The sequence below is a fragment of the Botryllus schlosseri genome, chromosome 11, assembly GCF_051294905.1.
Source record: "Botryllus schlosseri isolate E-star chromosome 11, Bs_hap1, whole genome shotgun sequence".
Lineage (NCBI taxonomy): Eukaryota > Metazoa > Chordata > Ascidiacea > Stolidobranchia > Styelidae > Botryllus > Botryllus schlosseri.
Window position 1 is genome coordinate 26,965,004 of NC_137246.1, and position 16,349 is coordinate 26,981,352.

The window sequence follows — 16,349 nt, forward strand, 5'->3', positions numbered from 1 at the left end:
TTTGATGAAATCGGGAAGAAAGAATCTATGGTATTGAAACTTCGTCGTGACTGCCGCACTCAGCAAAGACAGGTAGTGCGATTCTTATCATTCTTTGACCTAGTTCGATTTTGCCGATACCTCGCATCAATTGACGCGATCAAAGAGGATATTAATTTATCTAAAAACGAGCGAAATTTAAACCGGCTAGTCATTGACCGCTTCGGAAGTGTCGCTTGTCCCGATGAGAAGAATATCATCAACTTATCGGACTACGCACTGTCCTCGACCGAAAAGTTTGCTTTATCGCATGGTTTAAATTTCTGCATTCCACCAATTAATGTCAAGAGTGAGGAGGTTTTCGCCGAATTTGAGATCCTATTAGCTCAATTGAAGCACCGTGAAGCAAAATCAATCGATCAAGTGCCAGCTCTCAAAGCAAGACTTACGGACTTGGCACATTCGTATTGTGGATGTCCAGTTGACAAAGCGGATTTCTTGATGACAAAGGAATGCTTCCGTGCCATAAAATCTCTGCGAAGCAACCCCGATATTCACATAACGAAACCAGATAAAGGTACTGGCGTGGTAATTTTAAACAAGAAAGATTACGTCTCAAAGATGATGAGTATTCTCGAGGATAAATCCAAATTCGTTGTACTTGGCCCGGTCTCGGAATACGACAATACTGCTAAGTCTGAAAGACGACTACAACGACGCCTTCGAATCTTGAAAAACGATGACGTAATATCCACTGAAGAATATGACTCCATCAGGCCTGTTGGCTCCCAAAGACCGCGTATGTATGGATTACCGAAGACGCATAAAGACGATGTGCCACTCAGACCGATACTCAGCATGACTGGGTCAATGCAACAGAAGTTGGCGAAGTGGTTGATCAACATACTGGAACCTGTTCGCGAACTTTACGGGTCGCATTGCGTACGCGATTCATTTACCTTCGCTGATGAGATGCGTCGCTCACAGCTATCCGCGCGCGATAATTTCCTAGGCTCATTCGACATAAAGAGCCTTTTCACCAACGTACCACTAAATGAGACGTTGAATATTTGCGCTGATGCTCTATATAACGGTAAGCTAATACCCCCTCCTTTCTCGAGAGCTACCTTCATTGAATTGATGAGAAACGCTGTGTGTTCTGTTGAATTTAGTTTCAACAATATCATGTTCCTACAATCTGATGGTGTAGCAATGGGATCACCATTGGGTCCTATTCTAGCCAATATATTTGTGGGATTCCATGAAGATAAGCTCTTCTCTTCTGGTATTAAACCGCCCTTATCATACCATCGCTATGTCGATGACACGTTCGTGATATTCGATAATGAATCAGACTGTGATAGTTTCCTGGAAAATTTGAACAAACTACATCCAGCATTGCAATTCACGTCGGAAAAAGAAATTAACAATCGCCTGTCATTCCTTGACGTTCTTGTGGAGAAACGGGACGGCAAATTCCTTACCTCCGTTTATAGGAAGCCCACATTTTCGGGTCATTACCTTCGATGGAGCTCTTTCAGCCCAAAAAGTCGTAAAATCAATTTAATCGGCACCTTGGTTCACCGGGCGTTGATGATTTGTTCCGAGGTCAAATTGAATAATGAACTTGACTACATCCGTAAAATTTTCATTGACAACGGATACCCAGAGTATGTTATTAAGCGGACAATAAGTAAAAAGTTAAGTCATTGGAATGATACCAAACCAGAAGAAACCCCCGAAGTAATTTCTCGTGAAAATAGGGATGTGTACATTCATCTTCCTTGGATTGGCCCGGTTTCTTATCGATTTGAGAAACAGATAACTTCAGCAGTCTACCGCTGTTATCCAGCGGTGAAAACCAATGTTGTTTTTACCACGATACCAATGTTTCCTGCAACCAGAAAGGACGTTCTCCCGGCTATAAAACAAAGCAACGTAATTTATGAATTCAAGTGCCACTGTGATTGTCGGTACGTAGGGAGAACTTCCAAACGGTTGCAGGACCGTATCAAAGAACACATTCCACCGTCTGTCAAATCTTATATCTCAAATTCTCAGCTTAACAATCCGCTTGTTCTTGAACGTAACCAGGCCATGGGTCAAAAATCTTCTATAGGCAAACATTTACTAGAAAATCAAACGTGTGCTGCTAACTATCACGAGGACATGTTCTCTATATTGGCTAAGGGTCGCAATTTATTTCATTTGTCTGTTCTTGAGTCCACCATCATTACTATGAGCAAACCTAGTCTATGCCAACAGAAAGAATTTGTGTATCATTTGAAAATCGCGCATTAACTTGTTTTGCTTCGCTGTCTCCATGCCAACGCTGCAGTTCTCTCGTTTTCCCAACTTTGTATGTTATCTCTGTGACGTCATAATTAGCGATACATATTGTTGCTGAACATAGTTATTCGAATTCTCGTATTATTGCTGACGATATTCCCCCTGACGAGGGTCAGCCGAAAAGCTTCGGGAATAAAATGAATATTTTATTCAAATGTGTCATGAAGTTCTGTACTCCTAAGCGTCTCTTTGTGTACTTCCGACAAAAATAACACGGCCTGCCAAATAGTGTATTTCGTTCATGGTGTTGTGTTAACAGAACCGCGTTACAAGCGAGAAGAGCGTTTGTGAAAGGCAGGTTTCTTAATCTGGGTCCAGCCCACCCATTAGGGGTAAAAGCATGGTGTCCTAAATGGTGTGGGCACAGCGATATTGAACGGCTGACTGCATTTGGTTTACGTCATACTTTCCATTTGTCCAAACTCCAAAGGCAATTTTACGACCATTTTTGACCGGCTTGTCGAGCGCTAAATTTGATAAAACGGGTATCAATGAGAAGCTGCCGCTTTACTGATTATTAAAATATAAATTATATTCTGCTCATGAAACTGGAACCCCAAAAATCAACCACGATTTTTGCATTGTGATCAAGTTGAACATTGTGACGCAACAAACTGTCTGGCTGTTTCTGAGCTGCATAGTCTCGTTTTGCCAGACAGGACTCCAGGACTCTTCCATGCGAGTTGGTAATATTAACGCCACCTGATGTGACAAAAGTCCTCCGAAAATACCTAGGTAGACTGAAGGAGAAATGATAGTCGGGCTACGAAATAGAATGTGTTGAGATAGAACACAGTAAACTCCTGGAAAAGGATCGGGAAGAAAATTCCTTCCGCGATGAGATCAGATGGCACTGGCGAAGTGATCTCTTTTCATGATGCATGGAAGCCGGTTCGGCCCTCCAAAGATTTTGAAGCTCTGAAAACCTTTTATGGATGACTGGCAACATTCTTTCCCTCAACGGCTACTGTTGAAGCCGATATTTCCCAGATTCGCTGGGCGAGAAATGAATTTAGGAGAAACTTAGCTGACCTGATTTTGTAAGCACTGTTACAGCGCAAACGATTTAAGTCTATTCAACAGCCGTGACAATCAGCTGTTGAGCGTGTTTGTTAGGCTTGTTTTTTTTGCGTATTGGCACCGATTCCGATGGATACTGCACATTTTGTGGTTTCGTTTGATATTATTAACCTATGAAATCGTTAGGTTTTTTCTTCTTATTGTTTGTTTCTTATTGTCTTTTGACAAACTAGCCCAAATAAAGCGTTTTTGTGACTAATTCGAGGCTGAAACTATCTATTTAGAGGACGATGCCAAAACTGCCAAAAATAAAAATCGAAAAATGCCAAAAATAAGTTATTTTTGGCAGTTTTGGCATTTGCCAAAAATAACACGGCCTGGCCATAACTGTCGCACCCCAACCCCCTCTTTTGGATAGGGCCCAAAATTATTTCGTCGGTATACACAAATTGTAGAGTATTTTTCAGATATTGATATATCTTTATTCAAATTCTCTTCGGTCGTTGCTCGATCTTTCCGTTGAGATCAGCATTTATTTGGCATCAGCCGTCACCGTGTCACGACACACGTTGATAATACTTTGACAATGACATTTCGGCTAACATGCGACTCTGTGAAATGTGATGCCTAAAAGCTCGTCGGCGGTGAAACCTTCACCTAAAGTACTGTCTCATGTTGGCCGAACCGATTTATATATATGTTCCGATTTCACTGATCCGTAACTGTTCGGAAGGTAGCGATAAAGACAATAAGCTTTGTAGTATCCCAAATACCTTTTAATGTCCTAATATAAAACCTATTAATGCAGGGATGGGCAAACTTTTGAGCTCACGGGCCGCATTCAACATCTGAATCCATTTGCGGGCCGCACTTTATAAAATTGGGGTTATAAACCAAAACGCAATATTGGACAATGGACATAGACAATGGACATGGAGATAATATGTCGTCGCAGTGGAATCAAAGTATCTTATGTCCGTTTTACACATTTTAGGAAAATTAACTTTGAGTGAAGTTTTCATCTCATTTCAGCAATATATTGGCCCCGATTAACTTTGATAATGGCTAAGATATGACCGAAAGAAGTACAAAAATGTTCAAAAAGTCGATTTTTTTCAAGTTTATAAAAGTGAGCTTCAAAATTTGAAAACTGGACATAAGATACTTTGATTCCACTGCGACGATGTGTGCTTATTTAAAACAAGCCTAGCATTGCTTTGGTGACACGTACACGCGCCAGAAACAGTGGCGAAATTTTATAGGTTAGGCTACCTCAATAACCAATTTGTCAAAACTATAGAATTATGTCTAACTCATTTAGGATTTCTGTAATGTTCAGCAGTTGAAACCTTTCAAACTTCGTGGGCGTTGAAATCGGGCTGTCGCGCAGAAATTGAACATAACAAATAATATAGGAAGTATTTACCTTAGAACACCCCTTATGATGGTGAAAGATTTCTAGCCCCCCTTATCGTCCTATCACAAAGCGCTACCAGGATGATAGCAAACTAACGGATAGTTTGATGGCATGGAAGGTTACGACTTGGATGAGAGATTTGGAAATATGAAATTTATACTACATGCAGGGCACCAAGTACGAATCAAAAATTTATTCAGTTAGGCTCCGCTTCGCACCCCCTTCAGATGTTTTCACGCTCCAAGGTATGTGCGCCCCCAGTTTGAGAACCATTGCCTTAGAATTATCATCGTGAAATATACTAAGAAAAAGTTTATTCAGGTCTTTGCATTAATTCGATTTTTAGTACGCATTTCATCAATATTTTAATAAGTTTCATTGGACTCTCCGCAGTTTGCCCACCCCTCTATTAATCTATAAAAATATGGATTAAGAGAATTCAAAATGTATCATATTAAACATTTCTTCGAATTATGACCAAAAATAAATAGATTATTGTTTACCCGATACTTCCCCATGTTTTTCAATTGGAAGACGCTAGTCTCATTGTGAATTTGGTATATTAGGTGATTTTATATTGATAACACCTTAAGACAGTGGTTCTCAACCAGGCGCGTATCCAGAGCGCGAAAAAGGGGGGGTTTTGCGTTACGAGATTGGCTATTATGACGTCATCATTACAATTACTCGTCTCCACGCCATGGCGAATATTTACGATATTCTATAGTTTAATAATAAAAAGAGATTTGCGGTGAGTGGGAGATGTACGAATACGATACAGACATTGCCCGAAAATCGCGTTTCTTTGACGGTATGATTGAAATAAATTCGTAATTGCTCACATTTAGTCATGAGCCAGCAAACGCCGCCCGTCTCCAAGCGCGTAGTTCCGGCCAGAGATGCGCGGTTTTGTTGGTTTTTGACGATATTATGCGCACGGTCGGTAGTATCGCAGCGGACGAACAAGCGCGGAATAAGGCGGTAGCATAAACGAGGGCGATCGCAATCACCACAGAGAGGTGTGGTGTGAACAGTGTACAATGTACATCGTACACGAATGTGTGCTTTTCGATGGCTTTACTAGCCGCACGGCTGCGCGTGTAGTACGTGCGAAGGTAATTACACCTTAATTGCAAGTACGCAAGTCAGTCAATTAATACAAAGTACACACTGGGATAATAACTTGATCGACAGAGAAACTTGTCAGCCGATAACTATACTACTAGGCCTACTCAATTCTCCCGTTCAGCGACAACACAGGCCTGTATTCGGACGCCACCAAGCCACCTAACATTCGGCAACGTGGATTGCTAGGCTTGTATTTTGAAATGTGAATGTCAATCGTAGACCATTTCTCGCCAATAATCGCGAAGACAATGTGGATTTGAGAATAGCATTGTCGTACCGGTGCCGCCGTGTCTGCGTCTCGCTGATCAATCAACACGCCGTGCAATTCTTAATTAGGATTTCGAGGCGAGCAGGTGCAGCGAATTCGCGGGCGATGTTGATTGCCGACAACTTCGTCTTTGCAATTACGTATCGCGTCGGCCAATTAGATTAGATTTTCCTAAAATGCGTCTCTCGTTTTAGCAAGGCGAGAGAGAAATCGAGGGAAGAAAGTTGAGAACGTCAGCTACTACCGCGGAAATGTAGCTGAACAAGCGCAGAATTCGTATGGAATTAGCAAAATATAATGACCTATTTTATGCTTTCGACTAATTCGGCGCATGATTCCAAGATTTGGTAGGGGTTTTAGTACCCTTAAATAACATTAACACGCCATATTCGCCTTCTCATACGTAAAAACGAATATGTTAAACTACTAAATTAGCAAATATTAGAGGCTATATTTTACATCAATTTTTAGGTTTTCGAAAAGGGGGGGGTTCCGACCCCCTAAAACCCCCCCCTGGATACGCCACTGTTCTCAACCGTTTTCACCTCGCGGACCGGTAGTTCTTACAACATTGAAATCTACCCTAAATGTGATGCCGTTTTTCTGCGAGTGTGGTACTAGAGCACCGTGGCCAATCGTTTTGCTATTCACAGCCGCATTTCGATTACATATTTGGCCTACGTCCGCATTCCAGGACATAATCATAATGAACTTGAAATGCCCATTTTGAACTGATTATGTACATTTCTGGTGAACTCCGAACTAATCTACTTTTTCACATTGTCTTACTATACGTATCGAAATCGCTACATAGTGATAATGCTAGGAATAAGTTCCGGGAACGGTTATGGTCGTCGAACGCGAAAACTTTTTACGATTCACAAATAAATTTTGTCATTAACCCTTTCTAATTGGCCGGCCTACTGACCAAAATTTTACTACATCCACAAAAAAGACGATAAAATGTCATCCATACGGTCTGAGATACTCTTACGGCTCAGACGCCAGAGGGAATAGCGGTGTGCGAGAAAATGTTCTCGATTTCTTGAAAATAAAATACGATTTTGTTCTTCTATATCTTCTGACGTCATACTTAGGCCCTTTATTGGTATATGACCACGTGATTGCGTTTCACATGAATCTCGACGTTCCAACGAGACATTACACGCTACTATAGCGCTTCATAGACCAGCGCTACGATCTTGGAAAGGTAGACATGTGATAAGCACGGATCACGCGGCCGCCGCCGATGAGTAATCGATTACGTAATCACGTAATCTCGTGGAAGGCAATTCACTTCCAATTCTACATAACATAGTAACTGTTTTATATATCTGCATGCTATTGAAGTGGTATCAACCCCAGTGGCTCGTTATATGTAACTTGCAAATGCATAACGGATTCGTAAGTATACACATATTGGCTTATTCGACACTGCCCAGTGCCCATATTCGCTCGAGAGGTCATTTCATGTGATACATTATTGCTTTATTTCACATCAATTTGAACTGTTTTTTTACACGGCTAGTGTTCCATGTATGATCAACAGTAGTCATAGAAGCCAACAGTAACTTCGTGTGCCATCTAAACCGATACATAACCGCCTCTATATGATGTTGTTATTACAGGCTCTGGTACCAAAATAGACTAACTCTCACGCTTATTTGTGTAGTGTTAGGGCTGGTGTCGGCTTTGTTATACAATACTAAACCCCATGATAGGGATATTGATGAATATGCCAGGATAATGGCCAACCATATGTACAATTTGCAATTGCCTGAAGCAAACGTACATCTGTTTGAAGCCGCAACGAGTCGGATGAACTTACGCAGCCATGATTTTCACGTAATAAGGTATTGCTTTCTTTCACGTCGATTTGAAACATCTCTACGTGCTAATCTTCAATATAAGGACTTTCATTGAATAGTATGAACAACAACAAGTCATAGAAGATAACTGTAATTGGTTATATGACGTCTAGAACGGAAGATACAATGGTTTATATTCCAGGCGTTCATTCACGCGAACATAATTACAAATTCAATTTTGCGGAAAAGGTTTTTGCGTGTTCAATCTACATTTCAAGCAGGATATACATTGATATAATAGGTTGTACATGGTCTTATGTATGCGTATTCATAATAACTATCCAAATAAATCGATTGTTACCGATCAACAACTGGAATGCAGATTCAAAATTAGCGTAAGATATACCTTATGTATACTATTAGATCAGGGATGGGCAGCCTGCGGCCGTAGAAGGGAATTTGAGCGGCCGTCGACGCCTAATTCAATTATAGTATGTGTTGGCGGCCGTAGACATGCAAATTGCAATTATGAATTCACTCCCGCATTTTCGAGAGATTTTAATTAATCTTGTAATTTTCCTCGCCCCCCCCCCCCCCCCCCCCCCCCGCGCAATTCAACAAGACTTCATTTTTCAATTTTAATGCAACAGCGCCCTTCTTAATCTGAGCCGGAATGGGAATTGGCAAGAAATAACAATTCGTTCGCGGCCCTGAAAAATTTTCGCGCTCCGCGCGACAATAGGCACCTCCCGGCAACTATTCATAACATGGCCACTCGCGATTTCGGTGCGTACAATAGGCCATTGTGAAAAGTAGAATAGTCCTGAGTTCACCGGGAATGGATATGGACAGTTTACCATAGGAATTTTGCGTCCAGATCGTTCATTGCGGCTATGCCCTGGAATGCGGCCTTACGCTACATAAGCAATCGAAATGCGGCCGTGATTATCAAAAACGTTGCCCACCTCTGTATTAGATGATGTGCTCTTTTTGACATGACGATAAATGCAAGGGGGGTCAGGGGGGGCGCGATTTTTTTAACCATCTCCAAGGGGGGCGCGTGTCAAAAAAGGTTGAGAACCACTGGTTTAGAAAGTAATGCAGGTCGAGCTATCTTAGAATAAATAACGACTCCTCCGTGTTAAACAATCGCGGACCAGTATACTGGTCCGCCGGTCGCAAAGGGTTAATATTCGTAGTTTCACATGTTACTATCAACTATTTATCCTTTCTCAGCCAATGCGATCAGATTCATCGGTAGAGTGCATGGAGGGAGTGATTTTGAAAATTTAGGCACATATAAATGATGATGCATCTTCGGGTGGGTCAATTGTTATTGTAGTAGGGTTGCCATGGTTTAGAATTCTTAAAAAAGGACAATTTTTCAAAATTTTCAAACTTACAATACCGGAGAAAAATTGGTTACTTTACTCCAAATTTGTAGTTGGTTAATAAAAAAGGTCATCACTTCAATTCGACTCCGATTTCACCCACTTTTACTTGAGTTTAATGGTCTTGACTAAAAAGAAAAAGAGGTCGTCTTTCTGGCTCAACTACCGAACGACCATCTTGAGCATTACTTGAGTACTTATTTCCTATATCTCAGTCCAATTATCACATACATTTCATCAGAATCTCCGAAAAAGTGGGCATTTGGGCGTCGTTCAAGTACACTTTCAAAAAAGTCGAAACGGAGGAGGACGTATGATAGCCCTATATTATTGTCACTTTGTTGCGTGTTGCGATTTCTTGACATCCCATCAGGATTGTCGACCAGAAACAAATTTCTTTCGTGAGGAGCGCACGATTCCAAGTTGGTATTTCTATAGGGGGTGCATCATTTTCGTCCGCTGTTCGCATCTGTTTTGTGGCGCTCGGATTGCAAAGGTCGCTACGCTTATATTGGAATCGAAAAAGGGCTTCGCATTGAATCATGCGTAGCGTAAAGAAAATTTCAAGATTATATAAAATATCTTAAAAAGTCGGGAGGTAATTCCGCATAAAATGTCAAATTATATTTTCAACCGTGTTCCTGTCTTATATTCATATCATAACCAAGGGTGGAGCCCAATTCTTCTCCTCAACTAAGTACTGCTTAACTGCTTAAATGCGAATCTACACTCAACTTAAAATCGATTGGTACTCAGCGTTGAGTGCGCGCCAATTCTCCCTTCTCAGTTAAGTATCGATTTCCAGACGTCGTTTTCTGAGAAAGCGTTGCCAGATATTTTTTTGCCTTCGACCGCACATGCGTGAACGATTTTGTCATGACAACACGACGCTAACGTCCCTATTTCGTCACTGATCTACAAAGTAGACGCAGTTCTCCCTGATTTATCTCATTGCAATGAATACCCTCAGGGGCCTCAGCTGATCCACACTCTTTGAAGATGACCCCAATAGAAATATATAAATCCTTGAAGATACCCGGAACGTTCCTATGCCCCACAGAAGTATATTTGCAAGATGCTACAACAAACCCATTCGAAATTTATGAGGATAAATTCCTCAGCAGGCTAATACGTAAGTGCAGGCCTGAAAGAACAAAATAATGTATCTATATCATGAAAACAAATTGAAAAATTACCATATTTTCCGGATTTCTTTCCAATTCTCTCTGAACTATTCACTTTGCCCCTCTACCATTCAACTTCCCGAAATACCCGGACCTACCCGACATTTTCTCCCTTAAATATTCAGTATTTCTTGTTTCCAATAGCTTATTGCTGCTATCGTCTAAATTGGCTTGAAGGTATAGCGACTCCATCCCAACACTGATGTTACCATGTAAGAACTCTATCAGCTGATCGAGGTTCATATTAGAGGTCTGTTCAAGATGCTTCGTCTATCTATTTAATTGTGGAAAGAGCATGCGTAATTTTAATAATACTCGTTAAGTTATATTTTTCATCTGAACAAGTCACACACAATGTAGAATGCGATAAGACACAATGCGATAAGACACAATGCGATGTAATGAACAGATATGAGGATATCGAACGGCACGCAGTTGCGATCTTTTTTTATACTGACATCCGCCTCGACCTAGAGTGCCCGATGTCACCGTTCTTTTCGATGTTGATCTTTTTGAAGCCACGGCCTCTTCTAGTTCTTTCCATTCCTTGTGAGTGCTTTTCTTCGTCGGGTGTTTTTCTGGACTTTTTTGTCGCTGGCGACGGCGGGGGATGCTAGCGCATTGTGACTGCAGAAGTTACCATTCCGGTATACCGAGATGCCTTACGACCAGAAGTCGAAAGGGTATACAGAGGATAATAACAAATAAAATTATAAACACAGCATCCGTCCAAGCGGCACTGATGTCATTCGCTCAGCAGAATCTCACATCACGAAATAGTGTGCCTAACTACCTATATACGACAATACCAGTACTGCGGTATCTAGCGGGTGTTGCCTGCAGTTGGCTGCTCGACCGTGAAAATTGACACTTAAGGCTTGTGGTGCGCTGACTTGAATTCGAGTGCCTATCTGGACGCATTTGAGTGTGAGTATACTTTTTGGCGTGAGTTGAGTAACGAAATCGTTGCGGAGTAGTGAATCGCCATTCAGCAGAGAAATTGGGCTCACCTTAATTCTAATTGGTAACAGCTTTCATATGACACCTTGCTTATGAATTTTGAGTTAGATATAGTGGTGCCATAGAGTTCAGAAATATTGTTACGCATCACTGATTTTAACATACTAGTATGTCAATTTTCAACTCAAGATTTGAACCTTGATTCTATAATGCGGAGGGGAATTCCTAGTCAGTGATGAACATGTACCACCAATTATTGCTTACCAGCCTGTATGGAATCGGTGTCATGTGCTCACACTATGTTTTATTTATTTATTTTTTATTTTATTTTTTATTGAATTACTTTGACTTGTAGAATCATCGCTGCTCACATGTTATATTAGGCAAATCATGTCGTGATTCCAGTAGGGCTTACGAGCCTACAACATGCAGCCTGTACAAGTACTGATTTTAGTTGTAATCATACACAGGTTCCCACTTATGTTGAGTAAGCACAAAATTTTCATTATTCAAACTGCAATTGCTCTAGAACCGATCAATAAAGTTATAGTAATTAAATTATATTATACTCAGAATTGGGTACTTCAACTGTACATGATATTGCAGAAAAATCTGAGAGGGTGTGAAGATGAATTTAAATAGTATTTGAATGTTGACTCGAATTACTGATAGTGGGTAAACCCAGAAGCACCCTTGCAAGCATAATGCACATGCAATAAATGAATGTACTTTCCGAGCATGGTAATGATTATCTACTGAAACACATTATCATATAAGAAGTAGAATAATGGCAAAATCAGATAATCACTGAATTAAAATAAATTAATTTAAAAATGACCTATCTTGCATTGTGCACCCGTTATTATATTTTTAACCATGTTGCTCTCAAATCAATAATGAGGCCCGTATTCGGAGACAGGTCTCTATCTCATACTCAAGTCGTGCTCGACAGACCAAAAGCTGAGTCCAGCTTGATTCGAGATTGCGTTTGGTATTCGGTAAGGATTTTGAGTGTTGCTCGGCTTCAAGTCTCTACTCAATAGATTTGACATCTGATGACTGCTTGCAGACGTGTGCGGTTTTGATAAATGCTCACGATCTGGCAATAAGTGGGTTCAGATGTGATGTTAGTTGCCTGGTATTGCCTTCAATTACGTCAACACATTATATAAGAATTATACGTTGGATTTATAGATGAAATAACACCGCTCAATAACATGACTAATTGATATACCGTAATAGCCAAAGCATACATTTCAGTCAACAGATGTTTGCGCGGTAAAAATGACCTTTTTTAATCATCGGGCCCAGATTTCTCCTAACGGGGAATTTCGGCCAAGGGGGGCACGAGATAAAAAAGGTTGGGAACCACTGAGCTAGGGTGAGCTTAAGGTGAGCTCAAACGTACCTGGCCCCAAGTTGATTCATAAACCAATGGCACAGCTATTACCAAATTGTTTCAGAATGCCACAAACGTTCAACTGTTCAAAATTGCTAACATATAAATTATTATCTTCGGCACATTATCGGATTCTCAAATGCTTTTTTCTCCGTATACCACCTGCCAGCACTCAATGACATTGAGTTGTGGATTATAAAAACTCAATCATGATGATGAAACAAATGGAGCTACGTGGGTATGAATTACTTAAAAGGAGTGTGTCCTGGGGCATAGGTAATAATCAATGTTCGATATCCCCCCTTCAACTTCGAAATCTAGTTCCATTGCTCTAATATTTGTCATCGTCATGTGATCGATCGACCAAACAATGCGGTGTGGCGATGCCTTTTAATCGTCTGCAGAAGCGTGAAAAAGGCATTATCACATGGTTCTCTCGTCTCGTCTATTCGCTGTCATTCAATAATGATAATACTCAGTCGCATCACAGGCCACGAAGTTTAGATTACACGCGAGTTGGTTTATTTCCGTTAGTTTATTATCAAGAAACGTCTAGAACAGTAGTTTTCAAATTGGGGGGCATGAAAGCATCTGCGAGGATGCGCGATGCCGCCTGAGTGAAATGATGTTTCTTGAACTAGGAATGAATTTAATTTGTGCTGAAACTACCAAGTTTTCACAATGGCAACAATCCTAATTGTATTTAGATTTTAAATGTGATAATAATGCAGTATCATGCACACACTGATGCTAGATTTTGATGGCTACCGAACCGTGAACTAATCAGAAAATATCCCTGAATGAAGTGCAACTGTAATTACTCAAGTCATGACTTGATTTGTAGTGACTCGACTTATTCGAGTTGTGTATGGACTTAACTTGTACTTGAGTACAAGTCAAGTCCATACACAACTCGAATAAGTCGAGTCACTACAAGTTCCCTGTATTATTTATCAAATTTAGTATATCTTACCAAAGAGTTTTGTGTACTTTATACTCAGCAAGCTGCTAATGTATATCAGAGGAATTGGAAATAACTTAATAATTTATACCTAATATGTGAACATGTAGATAAGGATGAAGATCCACTGTGCTGGACTACACTCTCTCCTTGGTGCATATTATCATCTTGTCTCAGCAGTACAACATATTCTCTTGTCTCAGCTCCAACGGATGTCACTGTATCTCAAATCAACGACACAGCAGGCGAGACGAGTCCATTTCAATGCAATTACACAAACAATTTCCCCTACGTTTCAGGAGTGCGTTACTATATTGATGGCACTGTAAGTAAGATTCAAGCTGGTACTAAAACATTTTTCACAATGAATGAGATTTGTAAACATGTTAGTCGTTGATCACCTGTAGTTTATTCTGTTTCCAGCACCAGTATACAGGATATGCATCTGCCTGCAATCATAGACGTCTGTCCCAACACTGAGTTATTCTGTTTTGAAGTACTGATATTACTATATTTCATGTTCATAACTGACATATCTCATTAAGAGCATTACGGAACACCACACATTGACGTCTGCAGACCACGGCAAGAATTTATCATGTGAGGCTGTTTCAAATTATACTGATGCAACAGGAAACAAATCAGAATCTGATATAAAAGAAATAATCGTATACTGTGAATTGAATCTATTACCCTCTATGTCCCTTTTTTCTAACATTATTGTTATCCAGTTCCCCCGGAGAATACATCATTGTCAGATGACTGGGTTACCATTGGATTGACAGAAACTAGAATTCTGAATTTTTCTTATATTGCTAATCCAGAAGATATGAGGATTACTAAAGAATTTACACAATCTGGTTCAGAATATGGTATGTCATGGTTAACAGAGCAGCAGTATTTAGATACGAATTGCAAATCGCCTAATTTTACTTTCAGGAAATAATGGTGGATTGTTTTATTGGGATGGTGAATGTAAGAAAGATGTGTGGTATGTTGATGTGCTCGTCGTGAATCTGGTGAGATGCATTGCTCAATGAATAACTGTTGATTTATCTTAATCCGACCCAGGGGTATAAGAGTGTGTAATTTTACTGCGGAATCTTGTAATATTATTCCTGGTGAAACTTGTCCTGTTGGGATAAAGCAGTGATTCTTGGCCTTGTCTCCAGCGACCCCCCCCCCCCCCATGGCGCGGAAACGCTCAGGGGGGGCACTGGAATCAAATGGGCTCACAGTAGATGGTGTACTAAGAACAAATGATTATATAGTAAAACAATAGCTCTATATATCCGTGATTACTCATTGCAAACTAACATTCGACAAAATCTGTCAAATCAAAACGTTTTTCGTTGCGCTCATTGCAAAATATCCACCGACAATATTTCCATGAACGTAGTGCTTTATTTTAATTCATGTCAAATGAATTTGGCGTACTTTTGGATTGCCAATTCCCCGTCGCACTAGCTACTCCAAGTCGTTTCGAAACCTTCCTATCTTTTCATTCATTCACGGGCCGCACAAAATGTTCTCGCGGGCTGCATGTTTGAGACCCCTGGTTTAGGGTTAGCTACCGCTAGCTGCTACTGCGCTTCCTTTAAATTTGGCGTAGTTCGACATATCGTGATTAGGGCTGGGCAAAATCAAGAACCTGAGTGATTCGATCTGAATCGAATAATAGGCTTCGTCTCGAGTATCACTCATTATGACATCACAGCACTATGAATGATGTCGAAACCTTCCATGCTACCACAAAGAATATATTGCCAGTTCTATGTCGCATTAAACATGATTTGGTATTTTTTCAACTTTTCATATCACTTCATGACAATGCTGTGGATCAAGGGCGGGCAACATACGGCCCGCAGACAGTTTCCCGTCTTCCATGATAATGTGGCCCACGGCCCCAGTATGCCAATATTCCCCACTACTTGCTTACTACGTCAAATTTTAGTGACTGTATGTTATTATATACGTACTGAGCTCATGTGTAAGTTCGTCGAAGCAAGAAGACTTGCTTTATCGGCATTTATGATCTACGCAACCCTAATGTTTTTTTGTGGTAATCATGGTGTTTGTTGAATACAATGGTCATTTGAACCAGGCTGATATTTCCTATTTTTGATTCTGTAACCGCCGACTTGTAGCACGGCACGCTTCTAGGCTTTTGTAAGACACCGCTTATACAGATGAGATGGCGAGGAGGTGCCTAGATAAACTCCAACACTTGGGTAGGAATTCTGGAGTCGACCTCGGTTGGACTCGAACCCGCAACCCATTGGTTGTTGCAGCAGTGGAAGTGTGGATTATACCATTACGCTATCTCGCCACCTACCCAACCCTAATCAATTGATATTTGGGTAAATTTGGGGTACCGGGCTTATCGACCCCGGTAAAATCTTGCCCCGTGTGTTGATTGATCAGATAGAAGTAGACATAGCAGCGCCTGTATGACAATGCTGTTCTCAAATCCATATTGTCATAT

General features: G+C 40.6%; 1 protein-coding gene across 1 annotated transcript in view; it reads left to right on the forward strand.

Annotated features, from left to right (window-relative positions):
• Positions 1-16,349, forward strand: part of LOC145450037 (uncharacterized) — a 73,431-nt gene that overhangs the window by 52,350 nt on the left and 4,732 nt on the right. Inside the window, exons 6-9 of the mRNA XM_080328496.1 lie at positions 14,068-14,189; positions 14,410-14,539; positions 14,596-14,736; positions 14,804-14,883. Coding sequence (XP_080184622.1) covers positions 14,068-14,189; positions 14,410-14,539; positions 14,596-14,736; positions 14,804-14,883 — 473 coding nt within the window. The remainder of the gene's footprint in view (positions 1-14,067; positions 14,190-14,409; positions 14,540-14,595; positions 14,737-14,803; positions 14,884-16,349) is intronic.